A 15,829-nucleotide genomic window follows, 5' to 3' on the forward strand; every position below is an offset into this window, starting at 1 on the left:
TACAACTCAGTGATTTTTATTATATTCAGAGTTGTGCAACCATTACCGCTACCTAATCTCAGAACATTTTCATCACCCCAAAAGGAAGCCTCATACCCATTAGTGGTCCTCTCCATTATCTACTCCTCTCAGGCACTTGGCAGCCACTAGTCTTCCTTCTGTTATTATGGATTTGCATATTCTGGACATTTTATTTAAATGGAATCATAATATGTGGCCTTTGTGACTGGATTCTTTCACTTAGTATAATGTCTTCCCAGTTCATTCATGCATAGCATGTACAAGGACATTATTTCTTTTCATTGCCAAATAATATTACATTTTATCACTCTTTCTTTCTTGTGTTTAGTGCTGTGTGTTTTCCTGATTGCTGCTTTAAACATATCACATTGATTGTGATATGAATTGTTTACAGTGAATTTTATAATTTCCATTTGCATTTCTTTAATAATTTATTTTTTACCTAGGAGTTGTTTCATGGAAATATTTTTAAATTGCTAATTGTGCTTTTATCTTATTTTACTTTATTTATTTATTTAGAGAGAGCATGCGTGTGCATATGGGCCAGTGGTGGCAGTGGGGAGGGGCAGAGGAAGATGGGGAGAGAGAATCTTAAGCAGACTCCATGGCCAGCTTGGAGCCCAATGTGAGGCTCAGTGTCACAACACTGAGATCATGACCTCAGCCAAAATCAAGTCAGATGCTTAACTGACTGAGCCACCCACGCACCTCTTAATTTTTAAAATTTATTAATAATTTTTAGTTTTGAGGTGCCTGGGTGGCTCAGTTGTTAAGTGTCTGCCTTTGGCTCAAGATGTTGGGATCAAGCCCCTCATCCAGTTCCCCTATCAGTGGGGAGCCTGCTTCTCTCCCTCCCCCTCCCCCTGCTTGTGTTCCCTCTCTTGCTGTCTTTTTCCCTCTGTCAAATAAATAAATACAATCTTTAAAAAAATGCTTTTTAGTTTTATTGCATTGTGATATGGGGTGATTCCTGGTTCTTTGGCTCCCTCTTATATCAGGGTAGTAATGTCTTATATCTGTAGTGGATTTTTTTGAAAAATGAGTTGTGTGTCCTCTGATTTCTCTCTCTTTCTTTTTTGTCTTGCAGGACCCTAAAGGTTTCCCTCTTTGCCTCTTTCCTCTTTCACTATCCAGCTGCCAAAGGATACCTTTCCCTTTCTTTTTGCACGCCCTCCCCTTTTTTTCTTCCATAGCTATGCTTTTCAAAGATTACCACCTTGAATCTCTGTACTTTTCAGACCCTTCCCTGTAGTCATGCTTTGATCTGTAGTAATATTGTTCACTCTTTTTACATTCGTGGGGGAGTCTTTCTCTTCCCAGTGGTGGTTTTATTTATTTTATTTTATTTTTAAAAATTTTATTTATTTCTGAGAGCCAGAGAAAGAGTGAGCATGAGTAGTCTCTTGTCTAGTTTTGTGGAAGGTATGGTTTTGTGCAGTTCTTGTCATTCTATGTTGTTTTTGGAGGATATGGAGAGAGAAGAGATTTAGGCAGCCTTCATTGTCCTCAGCTACCTGGAAATCCTGTGCCTGGTGTGTTTATAAGCTTATATCTTTCCTCAAGTTTTATATTGTTCAGAATACTTGGATAATTTTCTAGCCCAAACTTTGAGTTATAAATGTACCGTACTTTAGTTGAAATGTTATTCTTCATCCAGTAGATTTTTAATAAACTGTAAAATATTATGGGCTCTAAAATTGTCATTTGAAATTGTTCTTTGTGAATGTATACTAAACATGAATGGATACAAATGTTTGTAGTAGCTCACATTCTGCTGTTAAATCAGCAGTATTTTGTGGCTTCAAAATTTGATTCAAGAAGGTTGAACTATTTTTATACTAGGAGTATCCTTTGAATAGCCAAATATCTGAATTAGCAGTTCAGGATCAGTGGTCACCAAGCCCATCATTAGTATATAGGTTTAATAAAGATATGGTAAGTCACTGACAGAATATTTTTTAAAGGGTTATAGATTAATTGGATATAGATTAATTAGATTCCAGGGTAAGGAAAAAAAGAAAAGACATCAACACTTATTGAATATCTCTTATATCAGACACTATGCCAAGTGCTTTTGTACAGTTCAGTTGCCCCTCTTCCTACCAATCCATGCATGAATTACTTGTAAATCTTCTAATATGTGACAACAGAGCATTTGTACTTCTTGTGACAAGAAACTTGCCACCAACAGAGGCCACTCATTCCATTTTTTGGGTGATTCCAATTGTTGAAATCAGATCTCTCTCCCTGTAGTTTCCATCCATGCTCCTGTTTCTGTCTCCTGAGGCTCGTAAGACGGGAGCCTCTTTCACCTTATAGCTCTTCAAATATTTGAGCCAGCGAGATGTTGTGCTTAACTTCTCTTCTCTTTAACTGTTTCTCATTTTACTTGTTTCATGAGCCTTATAACCGGTCTCATTGAGGATACTGTAAGCTTTTCTGGTAGTTGCAACACACTGTTAAATCATATTGAGCTTGTAGTCAAATAGAACCTCAAGAGCCTTTCTCATAGTTGCTCTTCCTTTCCCAGGTTGTTTTGGAGTTCTAGAAATAGAATTGGGTCCTTTAACTAATTACATTCCTCTCCAACCCATTAATAAACCTTGTTGAAATCTATTTGGATTCAACATTCTAGCAGTCCTTCCCAGGTTCAGGTTTGATGAGCATACCTTTAATTTTCTGATCCAATTTTTGGTAGATATACTAGCCAGAGCATGGCTGAGGCTAGAGGTTAGCACTAGAGACTTTTCTCCAGGTTACTAGAGAGTACTAGAGACTTTTCTCCAGGTTACAGCACATTAGTCAATGCTGGTGGTTTCACAAGTGTGTTCTGTGGGATGTTAACCTTATAACATTCTCTGTGACATGGGTCAGATAAGTTGGGAGATACATAATCTTTTAACCACTTTCTATTTTTATTTTTATTTATTTTTTAAAAGATTTTGTTTGTCAGAGAGAGAGAGAGAGAACACATAAGCATGGGGAGCAGCAGGCAGAAGGAAAGGGAGAAGCAGGCTCTCCGCTGAGCAAGGAGGCTGATGTGGGACTTGATCCCAGGACTCTGGGATCATGACCTGAGCCGAGGACAGATGCTTAACAAACTGAGCCACCCAGGTGTCTTCCGTCAATCCCTTTTTAAACAGTCATAATATACATGTAATAATAGTAAAGGCTCTGAATGTCTTGCTATAAAGAAATATGTTTAACTTTGTTTAACCCAGTATTATCTAAACTTATTAGACAAAAGGACCCTCATTTTAAAATTTTTATTTAAAATTTTATTATTTTTTAAAGATTTTATTTATTTATTTGTCAGAGAGAGAGAGAGAGCACAAGCAGGGGGTGCAGCAAGCAAAGGGAAACCAGGCTCCCTGCTGAGCAGGGTCATGACCCTGGGATCATGACCTGAGCATGACCTGAGCTGAAGCCAGAAGCTTAATCAACTGAGCCACCTGGGTGTCCCCCCTTATTTTTTTAGTGACATCAAAGTTTGCTCCCCCCAAACAAAAGAAAACCCAAACCCACACCGTAGTATTTCCTTACCTTGTCCCAAAAGATATCCTAAAAATTTTAATTGTTTTACTGATATACAGATACTGTGTTTCATCTGATCTACTAGTCAAACCAATCAAAACAAGACATAACTCTGCTATGGCTTATTCTTACTAAGTCCATATTGGCTTCCTCCTGATCATCATTCTTATGGGTATGAGATCACTAGTATGGACTCTACTTTCTTCAAGATTTGCTGAGTTGTATGTATGTTATTTCTGCTCTGAATATCATCCTCCTGCCAGAGAAGATAGAGATGAAGCAGAAATAGGGACTCTTCATTTTCCTGTGCCATACATTAACATAACTTTATCAGCTCCTACAGTGGACTCTCTCCTCCCTTGGCCTTTCTGGCCCTGAAGTGGGATTCAAAATCTATCATATGCTGCTTTATCTTTTTGAAAGTAGAAAAAAAAAATGTGTTGGGGGAGCACTTGGTTGGCTCATGGTAAGCATCTGCCTTCAGCTCAGGTCATGATCCTGAGGTCTTGGGATGAACCCTGGGTAGGTCTGCTTTTCCTTCTCCCTCTTCCTTGCTCATACTCTTGCTCTCTTGCTCGTGCTCTCTTTCTCTCTCAAATGAATAAATAAAATATCTTTTTTAAAAAGTAGTAAATTTTTTTTTCATATTTTTACTTTCTTAATGTATGCGTTTGTTTTTTTGACACTAATCTTTAAGCCCTCTGTTAAGGAATTTAAAAACAAATATTTCTTGTTAAGCTGTAACTTTTCTGAAGACCCTTTTGCTTTATCATAAGGAAGGAGAAGGATCAGGTCCTAGAGGCTGTGAGTTGTAAAATTCATTTAATCTATGGGTATTGGGTAGCTTTGGTATATTCCTTGAAAGATTTCTGGCAGTGCTTTCCTGCCTTACATCCACTGTTAATCTCAGGCTATATTTTCTGGTTTTTAAAATTGGACTCTAGGGGCGCCTGGGTGGCTCAGTGGGTTGGGCCGCTGCCTTCGGCTCAGGTCATGATCTCAGGGTCCTGGGATCGAGTCCCGCATCGGGCTCTCTGCTCAGCGGGGAGCCTGCTTCCTCCTCTCTCTCTCTGCCTGCCTCTCTGCCTACTTGTGATCTCCCTCTGTCAAATAAATAAATAAAATCTTTAAAAAAAAAAAATTGGACTCTAGTTATACTAGGTAGAATTGGCCAGTTTGAACTGTTTTCATGTCATATGCTTATTAGTGGATTCAATAATAACTTTTATGTGAGGGATCAGTGTTGAAGTTGTTCATTTATACCAGGGAAAAGGTCATTGAAATTGATCATTTATACCAGGGAAAAGGTAGAAATATTTGGCGGGGCACTGAGTACCATTGCCATGTTTGTTAATAAGCGATAGGAAGGCATTGACCTGCTAATAGATGTTTGTTTTCTCAACAGGAACAACAGTTGAACAGTTCGCAAAAATTGGATGGAAAAATCATAAACATTCAGTTAACAACCCGTAAGTACTTAGGAAATATGAAATAGTGAAAATCTGAGATATCCTTTATACTTTATCCTTTATACTTAAAAAGAAAATGTAAGACCTCAAAGGTATTAACTAGAATATGTATTGTTTTTCATATAAAAGGCTTGTACCCAAGTAAACTCTTGACTACAGTTTTAGTTTTGGGTCTGTTTATGTTTAGAGCGCCTTTAAGTTTATGAAAGAATGTGAATGGTTGGTGTTAAAGATGTAATTGGTCATACATTACAACTGCAGTAATGAAATTTATTAAATAATTTTAGTTGAATATAACCAGTGATCATTTTAAACTAGTCCTTAAAACTTTTCTTAAAATGTTCATAAAATGCATATTAGTAGCCATTTTAATTACTTTCTATTAAATTATTTTTATTACTTTAGTAATGTTTTAGTTATGTCAGTATCATTAACACTTACTCTGGTAGAATAATACGGTTATTTATATCCTAAATGATCGGAAGTAGAATTACATCCTGTGTATTACAGATTATTTGTCTTTGAATCCCTCGTGCTTAGTGCAAGCCAGGCTTATAGCCTGTATTTAATGGTTGCTGAATAAAATTGGTTCACTGGCAATTGAATTAGTGCCACTTAGCTATAACCTCTATAAAAGAATACCACTAGGCAGTAAAAGAGTAATAGCTGGATTTACTAAGTCCCAACTGTGTGTCACTGTGCTAGTTTTTTTTTTTTTTTAAGATTTTAGTTATTTATTTGACAGACAGAGATCACAAGTAGGCAGAGGCAGGCAGAGAGAGAGGAGGAAGCAGGCTCCCTGCTGAGCAGAGAGCCTGATGCAGGGCTCTATCCCAGGACCCTGAGATCATGACCCAAGCTGAAGGCAGAGGCTTTAACCCACTGAGCCACCTGGGTGCCCCTGTGCTAGCTATTTTTGTATACATTTTGATTTAATCCTCTCAAGGACCCTATAAGGTAGATATTTTTATTCTCCTTTTATAGATAGGAAAACGAGATTTACAGAAAGGAAGCAACTTGCACAGGATCATTCTAAGTATTGGTAAAATAATGATTATATTTCCTCCTACTAGATCGTAAACTTGGTGAGGGCCAGAGCCATCTCTTCCTGTTCTTAATGCTCAGCATAGAGCTTGGAACATGATAGGTGCTCAGTAAATTGTTTCTGAACTACTAAACAAATTTTGTCATATATCCAAACATAAAACCATGACAAGAAATATTTTATACCACAAGTGGATTATTACCACATATCTCTGATGTTTCATACTACTGTTAGGTGTCCTGAGTCTCCTAATTTTTTTTTTTTAAGATTTTTTTCTTTATTTATTTGACAGACAGAGATCACAAGTAGGCAGAGGCAGGCAGAGAGAGGAGAAAGCAGACTCCCTGCTGAGCAGAAATGAAAGGCTCCATCCCACGACCCTGGGATTATGACCTGAGCTGAAGGCAGGGGCTTTAACCCACTGAGCCACCCAGGCACCCCTATTTTTTAAAAAAAATTATTCATTTATTTGACAGAGAGAGAGAGAGAGAGAGAGAGATCACAGGTAGGCAGAGAGGCAGACAGAAGGGGAGGGAGAAGCAGGCTCCCCACTGAGCAGAGAGCCTGATGTGGGGCTCGATCCCAGGACCCTGAGACCACGACCTGAGCTGAAGGCAGAGGCTCAACCCACTTAGCCATCAAAGTGCCTCTACTTTGCCAGTTTTATTTCCTGCCACTTTCTGGCTATTCCCAATCTCTAGCCTCACCAGATTACATGTTTTTTCCCAAGTATAGTATATAGCACTCACTTTTGTGTTTTTAGTTAGGCTGTTAGTTCTCCTTGGAATATCTTTTTGCCTTTCTTTTGTTTGGTGAATATCTACTTACCCATCAATCCCCAATCCAAATGTCATTGCTTCTCTTAACATTTTTTTATTTTTTTTTTTAAAGATTTATTTACTTATTTGAGAGAGAGAGGGAAAACAAGTACAGGGAGGGGTGGAGGGAGAGGGAGAAACTTTAGCAGACTTCTTGCTGAGCTCAGAGCCCAATGCAGGGCTTGATCCTATGACTCTGAGATCATAACCTGAACTGAAATCAAGAGTTGGATACTCAACTGACTATACCACCCAGGGGCCCTCTCTTAATGCCTTCTTAAAGCTTCCTGGGCCTATTTTTTTTCCTCATGAGTTTTGTTGCCCTGCCTCTATACTTATATTGTAACACATCACACTATCGTACCTAGTTCTTTATAAGTCTTTCTTCTTTGATGATGGTATTGGAACATAGTATATGTTCAATAAAACTTTGCTGTTACTGAATAGTAAAGTTTGGATGAGTAGTCTTAAGTCCATAAAAATGGTCTAAAACTGAATTCTTTGTCCTTAGAACTTAGAAAACCATTAAAAATATTTGTGATTTCCTGAATAGTAAGGAGCTATACCAACATATTGAGGAATTGACAGCATTGCAGTCTCTTGGCTTTGAGGCGCCAAGGAGTAGTTTTGTTTTGAGTAGGATTTTATTTATTTATTTGAGAAGAAAGTGAGAGGGAGAAAGCATGATGGGGGAAGGGTCAGAGGGAGAAGCAGACTTTCCACCGGCAGGGAACCTAATGTAGGACTCGATCCCAGGATTCCGGGATCATGAACCTAGCCAAAGGCAGATGCTTAATAGACTGAGCCACCCAGGTGCCCCCAAGGAGTAGTTCTTAACTTTCCTTGAGATTCAAATCTTCTTAGTCTTTCTCTTACTTATCACTGTGCCTAAATAGGCATCATATATTCACTCATTGTGGCATTCTTCTAAAGGAATTTCATTCACTCAACAGCTAGGTATTCAGTAGCCTACTATGTGCAAGACATTTCTTTAGCTACTAGTGATACAGCAGTGAACAAGGCAGTTAAGTTCCTTGCCCCATGAATCTTCTATTGCATAGTATAAGTACTCAATTATGTTGACTAGGCAGATGTTATTTCTGGATGTCAGTTTCATCGTATAAAACTCTTTAAAACACTGAAGAATAGCCTTCTAGGTTTTTCTCAGAAATTTCAGATGCCAACTTCTTGCACTAGGTTTTGCTTGGTTAAGGAAGAAAGAGAATCCTGTGCTTGCTGACCAGTCATTATAGATACCCTGTTACATATTTCTAAGAAGGTTGAATTACAAAACTATTCTTAAATATTTTCTCACAAATTATAAAGATATTTAAAGGCAGTGAGAATCTGTGAATCTGAGAATCTGTGATAAGTAGAATGAGGGATAGCTCATGCCTCTTGAGTCATCAGACCTGTATATAATTTTATGTATGAAAGTTATAACTTTCTCCTGGTTGTCTCTACTTAGATGTTCCACAAGTGCCTCAGAGTCAACATGTCCATATAGAATTTGGACAACCCTATTTTTCCTTCAGTATTCTCCATGAATGACATCAATATATTCCGATTTATAGAAAACTAGAAGTCATTCTTCTTCTATTTTTTTTTTTTAACGTAGGGTCCATACCTCATGTGGAGCCCAGTGCAGCATGTGGAGCCCAGTGCAGGTGTGGAGCCCAGCACTGGGAGTAGAGCCAATGTGGGGCTTGAACTCACAACCCAGAGATCAGGACTTGAGCTGAGATTTAGAGTTGGATGCTTAACTGACTGAGACACCCAGGCACCCCAGTTAGAAGTCATTCTTAACTCTGCCTTCTTCCTCAGTGTCCCATATGAGTTGCAGATGAGTAGAGGATGAACAGAAGCCTAGTGACTGTCTCTTGAAATCATTTCTTCTCTCCATATTTCACTTCCAGTTCCCTACTATAGGCCCTTATCATTTCCTGCCTTAATTGTTGTCATAATCTCTCGGTTTAGTTGCTTTTGGTAATTCCCTTTACCATCTCTTTTCCATATCCTAGGCTTCTTGTTTAAATACAAGTGTGGTGGTGCCTGGTGGCTCAGTCAATTAAGCATCTGCCTTTGGCTCAGGTCGTGATCCCAGGGTCCTGGGATTGAGCCCCACATCGGGTTCTCTGCTTAGCGAGGAGTCTGCTTCTCCCTCTCTCTCAGCCCTCTCCTCCACTTGCGCTCTCTGTCATACACTTTTTCTCTCAAATAGATAAATAAAATCTTTGAAAAAAATAATTGAAAGTCTGATTGTCTTACCCCAGCTTAATATCCTTTGGTAGTTCTTCATTGTTTTTAGTATATATATACACACACATATATATACATATATATATATTTTTAAAGATTTTATTTATTTATTTGGCAGAGAGAGACACAAGCAGGGGCAGCAGGAGAGGGAGAAGCCAGCTTCCCACTGAGTAGGGAGCCTGATGTGGGGCTCAATCCTAGGACCCTGGGATCATGACTGAGCCAAAGGCAGATGCTTAATGACTGAGCCACCCAGGCACCCCTGTTTTTAGTATAAAATGTAAATACCATATACTGGCCTTTTATGATCTGATCTTTGTTTATTTCTCTCATTTTCTCTTCTTCACCTTGAGTCCACATTTCCTCCCAAACTTCATGGCCTGGCTTCAGTGAACTACTTTAACTCAAGAGGCTTTGGTGTACTGATCTTTTTGCCAGGAATTCTCTATCTCCTACTTTCTCTTATTTGCTAACCCCACAGAGGAAGCTCCCTTTGGTACCTGGGTCTCTTGCCAATTCTGTGTGCTCCCATGCCATACTGTGTAACATTTTTTCTAAAAATATTTTATTTATTCATGTATTTGGGGGGGCACACAGGCTCACATGTGTGAGCCTGGGGGAGAGGGAGAGAATCTCACAACCCTGAGATCATGACCTGAGCCAAATCCAAAAGTCACATGTTTAACTGACTGAGCCACCCAGGGCTCCCCTGTATAACATTTCTGTAATGGTATTTATCATATTGTATTTGTTTGCCACAGATTCAGACTGAATTCTTTGAGGGTAAGGACCCATGGGACATACCCTTGTCCTACTTGCCTTGCACAGAATCTGGCATAAATTAGGTATTTTTTTGGAAGTTGGTGGTGGTCAACATTAACTTTAGAAGCAGAGGTGCACATACTAGTATACAGCTCTAAGTTACATGGGCTTTATTTCTAAACATTTGAATTGCTCATTAATTTCTATACCAGTTGAAGTTTGCTTTTAGAATCTCCTTTGTGGTGTCTAATGTTTCTGCTATTTCTGTCAGAGCAGGTTCTGAAACCATCTGATTTTATTTTTATTTTTTTATTTTAAAAAATATTTTATTTATTTATTTGAGAGCGAGAGAGAGAACATGAATGGGATAGAGGGGCAGAGGGAGAGGCAGACTCCCTGACATGAGGCTCAATCCCAGGACTCTGAGATCATGACCTGAGCTGAAGGCAGTTGCTTAACCAACTGAGCCACCCAGGCACCCTTGTTTTGCTTCCAAGGAGCTAGTATTAAATAATTCTTCAGGGGGAAAAATGGTATTTTATTTTGACCCCCAACTGATCTGACATACTTGCTAGGTGTACTGCAATTCAATTCTGTCACTAATCACTTGAGTTGATGCAGACCCCCTGAATTAAGGATTTAGTCCTCCACAAGACTGCCCTCACTTAAGAAGCTAACCGCAAGTAGGGTCTCTAGGCCACCTGCAGTTCCGAACAACTGACTATAAATTCAGGGGTTTCCATGATCATTTGTGTTTGATAATTTACTAGACTTATTCCCAGAATTCAGGAAAGTGTTGTACTTATGATTACAGTACTATTATGAAGGACACAACTCAGAAACAGCAAATAAGGAGGCACATAGGGCAAAATCTGTAAGAGTTCCTAAAGCTGAGCTTTGGCACCCTCTTCCCATGGAGTCAGGACACATCACCCTCTGGATAAATGAAGGTACTCACCAATCAGGTAGCTCCAGCAAGCTTCAGTGTCCATAGTTTTTACTGGGGCGTTATTAGGCAGGCACACTTGATTAAATCATTGGCCACATAACTGAACTCCATCTCCAGCCCCTCCCTTCTTTTCAGGGGTCAAAGTGGTTCAAAAGTCCTAACTCTGTATTCACATGGTTGATGTTTCTGATGACCAGCCCTCTGCTGCCCCTCTTCCTGCACTCCCCCTTAACAAGGGCCCACTATGAGTCACCCTATTAGCATAACAAAGACAGTAATGATCATTTCTTGCCTTAATTAAAAACTTCAGTTCGGACAAACAATTTATATTAAGGTTGAAACTGTTCATAAAAGACTGTCTTTTGGTTGTTAAATTTACATATTATTCTCTGACTTCTGGATCAGAATATTTTCAACAAAATTGTAATTGCTACCTCGAGTATTCTATAACTACTTATTTTGTGTTTAGGAATTCCCAGTTCCAGCAGGAATACAGTTTGGATGAAGTGATGACATCTCGAGAAGTTTTTGATTATTTGACTGTCTTACAATGTTGGTAAGAAAACCTCATTTAATATTTATTTATTCATTTATTTATTTTTTAAAAAGATTTATTTCTTTATTTGAGAGAGAGAGAAAGAGTGGGAGTGAGAAGGGAGGAGCAAAGAGAATCTTCAAGCAGGCTCTCTGCTGAGTGCAGAGCCCAATGATGTGGGGCTAGATCCCAGACCCATGAGGTCATGACCTGAGCCAAAACCAAGAGTCGGATGCTGAACTGACTGAGCCACCTCTGCGCCCCCACATTTTAATATTTAATAGGAAAAAATAATTGCTCCCTCCCACTACCTTAGGTAAACCTTAGGCTTTGTGTCTGGGTAAATCTGTATTTATGTTTGCTTCTGTAGCACTCCTGCTAATGTCCTCATTCTGGAGGGAGAACCCATATTTCCTATTCATATCTAGAGACTGTCTTTTCTCTTGGAAAATTCTGTATTTTATTTCCTTCTTTCATGAGTTCTACCTACTTTTAAAAACTTATATTTTATTCATGTAAATGTGGCTCAGGAGGCCAGTGGAGTCCAGAGTTTTTCTCTTAAGCATTTTGTTTTCTCTGCTCCATGCTTCTACCTTAGGAAACATTACTCAATTACAGTAACTTAGAGGAAATGTGAAATAAGAAAAATGAAAAACAAGAAAAACAAGGAAAAAATAGCTCTAATAATGGTAACTGTTACATCTTGAAAATTGCTTGTTAATATCTGTCTCCCCAAAAATGAAATTAGTACTTCAGAGCTCCTGCCTGTGCCCAGTTGTCACCTGGAAGATACTGGCTAGGATGCAAGTGAACAAATGGGGCCAGCTTTTATCTGTTGCAGTAAAAAGGTCTGTCCATTTATAAAGTCCAGCTGAACTCAGAGAAGGCTTTTTGAGTTTGCCACTTTCCTTCATAGCTTGCTATAAGGAAAAGAGGATATCTCCTCGTTGAGGGGATCACCCAAGTCTTAACTAAACCACTTTCTGGTTTGGACTTTGTAGTCTCTTTATTCCATCCTTTCCCAGTTTTCAAAAGTATTCCATGACTGGTTATTTGGGAGATAGCAAAGCTGGACTAGTTAGGCCTAGAGTAGAATTTTTATTATACTGGGATAGGAAGAACATTGTGGACTCCTCAGAAGTCACTATAAGATGCCTTATGCATCTGCAGAGGCTAATCCAGGATTCTTTGCAAAAGAAGTTTAGGGGAGAGACTCGTGGAGACCAAGCAGTGAGCTGAGCTTTGGCACCCTCTTCCTGTGCATTTAAGTTCTTGATAGAGGTTCAGTCCTCAAGTGGGAAGCATGTATAATTTTTAACTGTGGATTTTACAGTGAAGAGAGTGCAATGACTAGCAAGCATCCTTAGTTTTTCTTTCCACATAGAAAGAACAACTAGTCTGTAATCCTAGGATAGAGGTGGACTGGGTGTAAATAATTGTTTTTACCTTCTCTTAGTCCCACTTCCGATGGTGCTGCAGCGGCAATTTTGGCTAGTGAACTGTTTGTACGGAAGCATGGCCTGGAATCCAAAGCTGTGGAAATTTTGGCACAAGAGATGGTAACTGATTTGCCAAGCTCATTTAAAGAGAACAGCATTATTAAAATGGTATGTATGAGGGGCGCCTGGGTGGCTCAGTGGGTTAAGCCGCTGCCTTCGGCTCGGGTCATGGTCTCAGGGTCCTGGGATCGAGTCCCGCGTCGGGCTCTCTGCTCAGCAGGGAGCCTGCTTCCCTCTCTTTCTCTCTGCCTGCCTCTCCATCTACTTGTGATTTCTCTCTGTCAAATAAATAAATAAAACCTTTTAAAAAAAATGGTATGTATGAGATTTTTAAAAATGAAGTTCAATTAGCCAACATATAGGGTATGTCTGAGATTATTTATCATTATTTATCATTATTATTTTATTTATCAGTTGAGAAATTTCTGTTTGAAAATTTCAAGGTGACCTCATGTTGTCATTCACTCTAGAAGTTATTTACTTGAAAAAAAAATCAATCCAGAAAATTTAATATTATAACCCACCCTTAAGAATCTGTTAAGGGGAAAAAAAATGAGAACATATGCTTCTTGTAATAGAGCCATGAATGCATTTTTAACTTACTAAAACATGCTATTTTGGTGGGCTTTTTCTGTCTGAATTGACTGGATATGCCCAGAGGTCCTTTGTTACACAGTTAAGGGAAAAACAAAGATATTTTCAGAGATCTTTCTTGATGCTTAGCACTTTAAAAATCCTGATAAAAGATTGAGTGTATATGGAAGAAGTTAAAAAATTGAGAATTCAGACCTAGAGTTAGTTGAATATTTGAAGATACACACATATATATTAAAGAAATGCAAAGGTGCATATATGCACACATATATAACAATCATAAGGTAATTAGAGTTTACAAATGATACTACAAGAATGCTTTGAATTTGAAAATGTCTCTCTAACTTGCCTAAAATGACAAAGCTGGGATGTGGCTGTGTGTCTCAGATTTTCTGATTATAGTATTTACATCACATTTTTTTTCCTTGGAGAAAAGTTAACTTGCTATTATCTGAGATCAAAGGGGTGTTAAGAGCAAGGGTTTTTTAAGTGAAGATTGGTTTATTTCCAGATAGAAATTCCTCATAGTTTTTAGTGTATCTGAGTCATAATGATCTCTTGATCAATCTCTTTTCCCACCTATTTACCACAACAACATATTGTGGGTTGAAAGAGTTTTTATAAATGCACAAGACATGGCCTGAGGAATTGTAAATCCTTTTTATATATATTATTTAAAATTCTGTTCTTGGGTGCCTGAGTGGCACAGTGGGTTAAAGCCTCTGCTTTCGGCTCAGGTCATGTTCCCAGGGTCCTGGCATCCAGCCAGGCATGGGGCTCTCTGCTCAGCAGGGAGCCTGCTTCCTCCCCTCTCTCTCTCTGCCTGCCTCTCTGCCTACTTGTGATCTCTGTCTGTCAAATGGATAAATAAAATCTTTTAAAAAATTAAAAAAAAATAAAATTCTGTTCTTTGTAGTACAGAATTTTATATGTACATTCTCCATCCTGAATATTCTTTTATTTGGACTTTCTATGTGATATAGAATGAACTGAGATCTCAATACTTGCACTCAATTTTTAGCTGTAAAGGTTATCCATATTAATCTTTTATAAATTTTATATAAAAGTCCCAGTTTTGATGCCCTTAATTTATTTATGTGTGGTTTTGGTTTTAGGTTGGCTTTGATATGAGTAAAGAAGCTGCCAGAAAGTGCTATGAGAAATCTGGCCTGAGACCAAGTGATATTGATGTTATAGAACTTCATGATTGCTTTTCTGTCAATGAACTCCTTACTTACGAAGCACTGGGACTCTGTCCAGAAGGTAATATCTTTGGTGAGATGCAGATTAATTTAGTAAATTTCGCTGAGGAAATTTCATTTTTGCCACTAAAAAGAGGAATTCACTAATCATCTTTACCTCCATGTTGGCTCTGCTGTACTGTGCAAAGTGAAATGTAAGCTATCTTGATACTAGACTTTTTAGAACATGTAGTCTTGGACAATACTGACACTGAGATCACAGATTATACAAATAAACTGTATTATGTAAGTCAGGAGTACTTAGAACGAATTGCTAAGTAAAAAAAAGGGGGGAGATAAAAATTACATAGGTACTTCCAAATATTTCATATTGTGTTTGAATATAGACTTGTAGAAAGGAAAATGGAAAAACTGGTTGTTGAGATCTGCAGGATTTTTTTCTTTTCATTTACAAAATGGTTGTTATTTTTCATTAATATCATTAAAACACTCTCTCTCAAATAAATAAATAAATAAATAAATAAATAAAATAGCCACTCCAATCTTCTTCTGCTTACTGTTTGCATAATATATTCTTTTCTGTTCCTTTGCTCTTAACCTGTATATGTTATTTATCTACCTGCATAAGGTGTGTCTTTTGTAAGGAGTACTGTATTGTTTTCTATCCTTTGTTAATTTCTGCCTTTTAACTGGAGTCTTTGAACCTGTGCTAATATATTAGCTATTAACTATATGTGATCACTGAATCCTTCAAAGAAGGCTAGTCCAAATTGAGATGTGCTATATGAAATACATATTGGGTTTTGAATACTTAATATGAAAAATAGAATTAAGGTATTTTATAATTTTTTCACTGTTTACATGTTGAAAATGGTTTGGATATAGTGTTAAATAAAATAATACATTAAACAAAATATATGTTTGAAAAATTTCAAAGTGCATGTGTAATTTGCTTTATATTTATTTGACAGTGTTATTTAGATCATTAACATTTAATGTAATTATTGATAAACTATGACTTGGGTTGACTATTATCTGTTATTTGTTGTCTTCTCTTCTTGAACCTATTCTTCTATTCTCCCTCTCCTGCTTTCTTTTGGATTATTTAAATATTTTATTTCTCATTATTTATTTATTTATTT

General features: G+C 37.8%; 1 protein-coding gene across 2 annotated transcripts in view; it reads left to right on the forward strand.

Moving 5' to 3' along the window:
• The window catches only part of SCP2 (sterol carrier protein 2), a 113,533-nt gene that overhangs the window by 50,902 nt on the left and 46,802 nt on the right, over positions 1 to 15,829 (forward strand). For both annotated transcript variants that reach the window (XM_059135982.1, XM_059135981.1), the window contains exons 7-10: positions 4,961 to 5,024; positions 11,327 to 11,413; positions 12,849 to 12,999; positions 14,601 to 14,748. In XM_059135982.1, coding sequence (XP_058991965.1) covers positions 4,961 to 5,024; positions 11,327 to 11,413; positions 12,849 to 12,999; positions 14,601 to 14,748 — 450 coding nt within the window. The remainder of the gene's footprint in view (positions 1 to 4,960; positions 5,025 to 11,326; positions 11,414 to 12,848; positions 13,000 to 14,600; positions 14,749 to 15,829) is intronic.

This window comes from Mustela lutreola, chromosome 10 (assembly GCF_030435805.1).
Source record: "Mustela lutreola isolate mMusLut2 chromosome 10, mMusLut2.pri, whole genome shotgun sequence".
NCBI lineage: Eukaryota > Metazoa > Chordata > Mammalia > Carnivora > Mustelidae > Mustela > Mustela lutreola.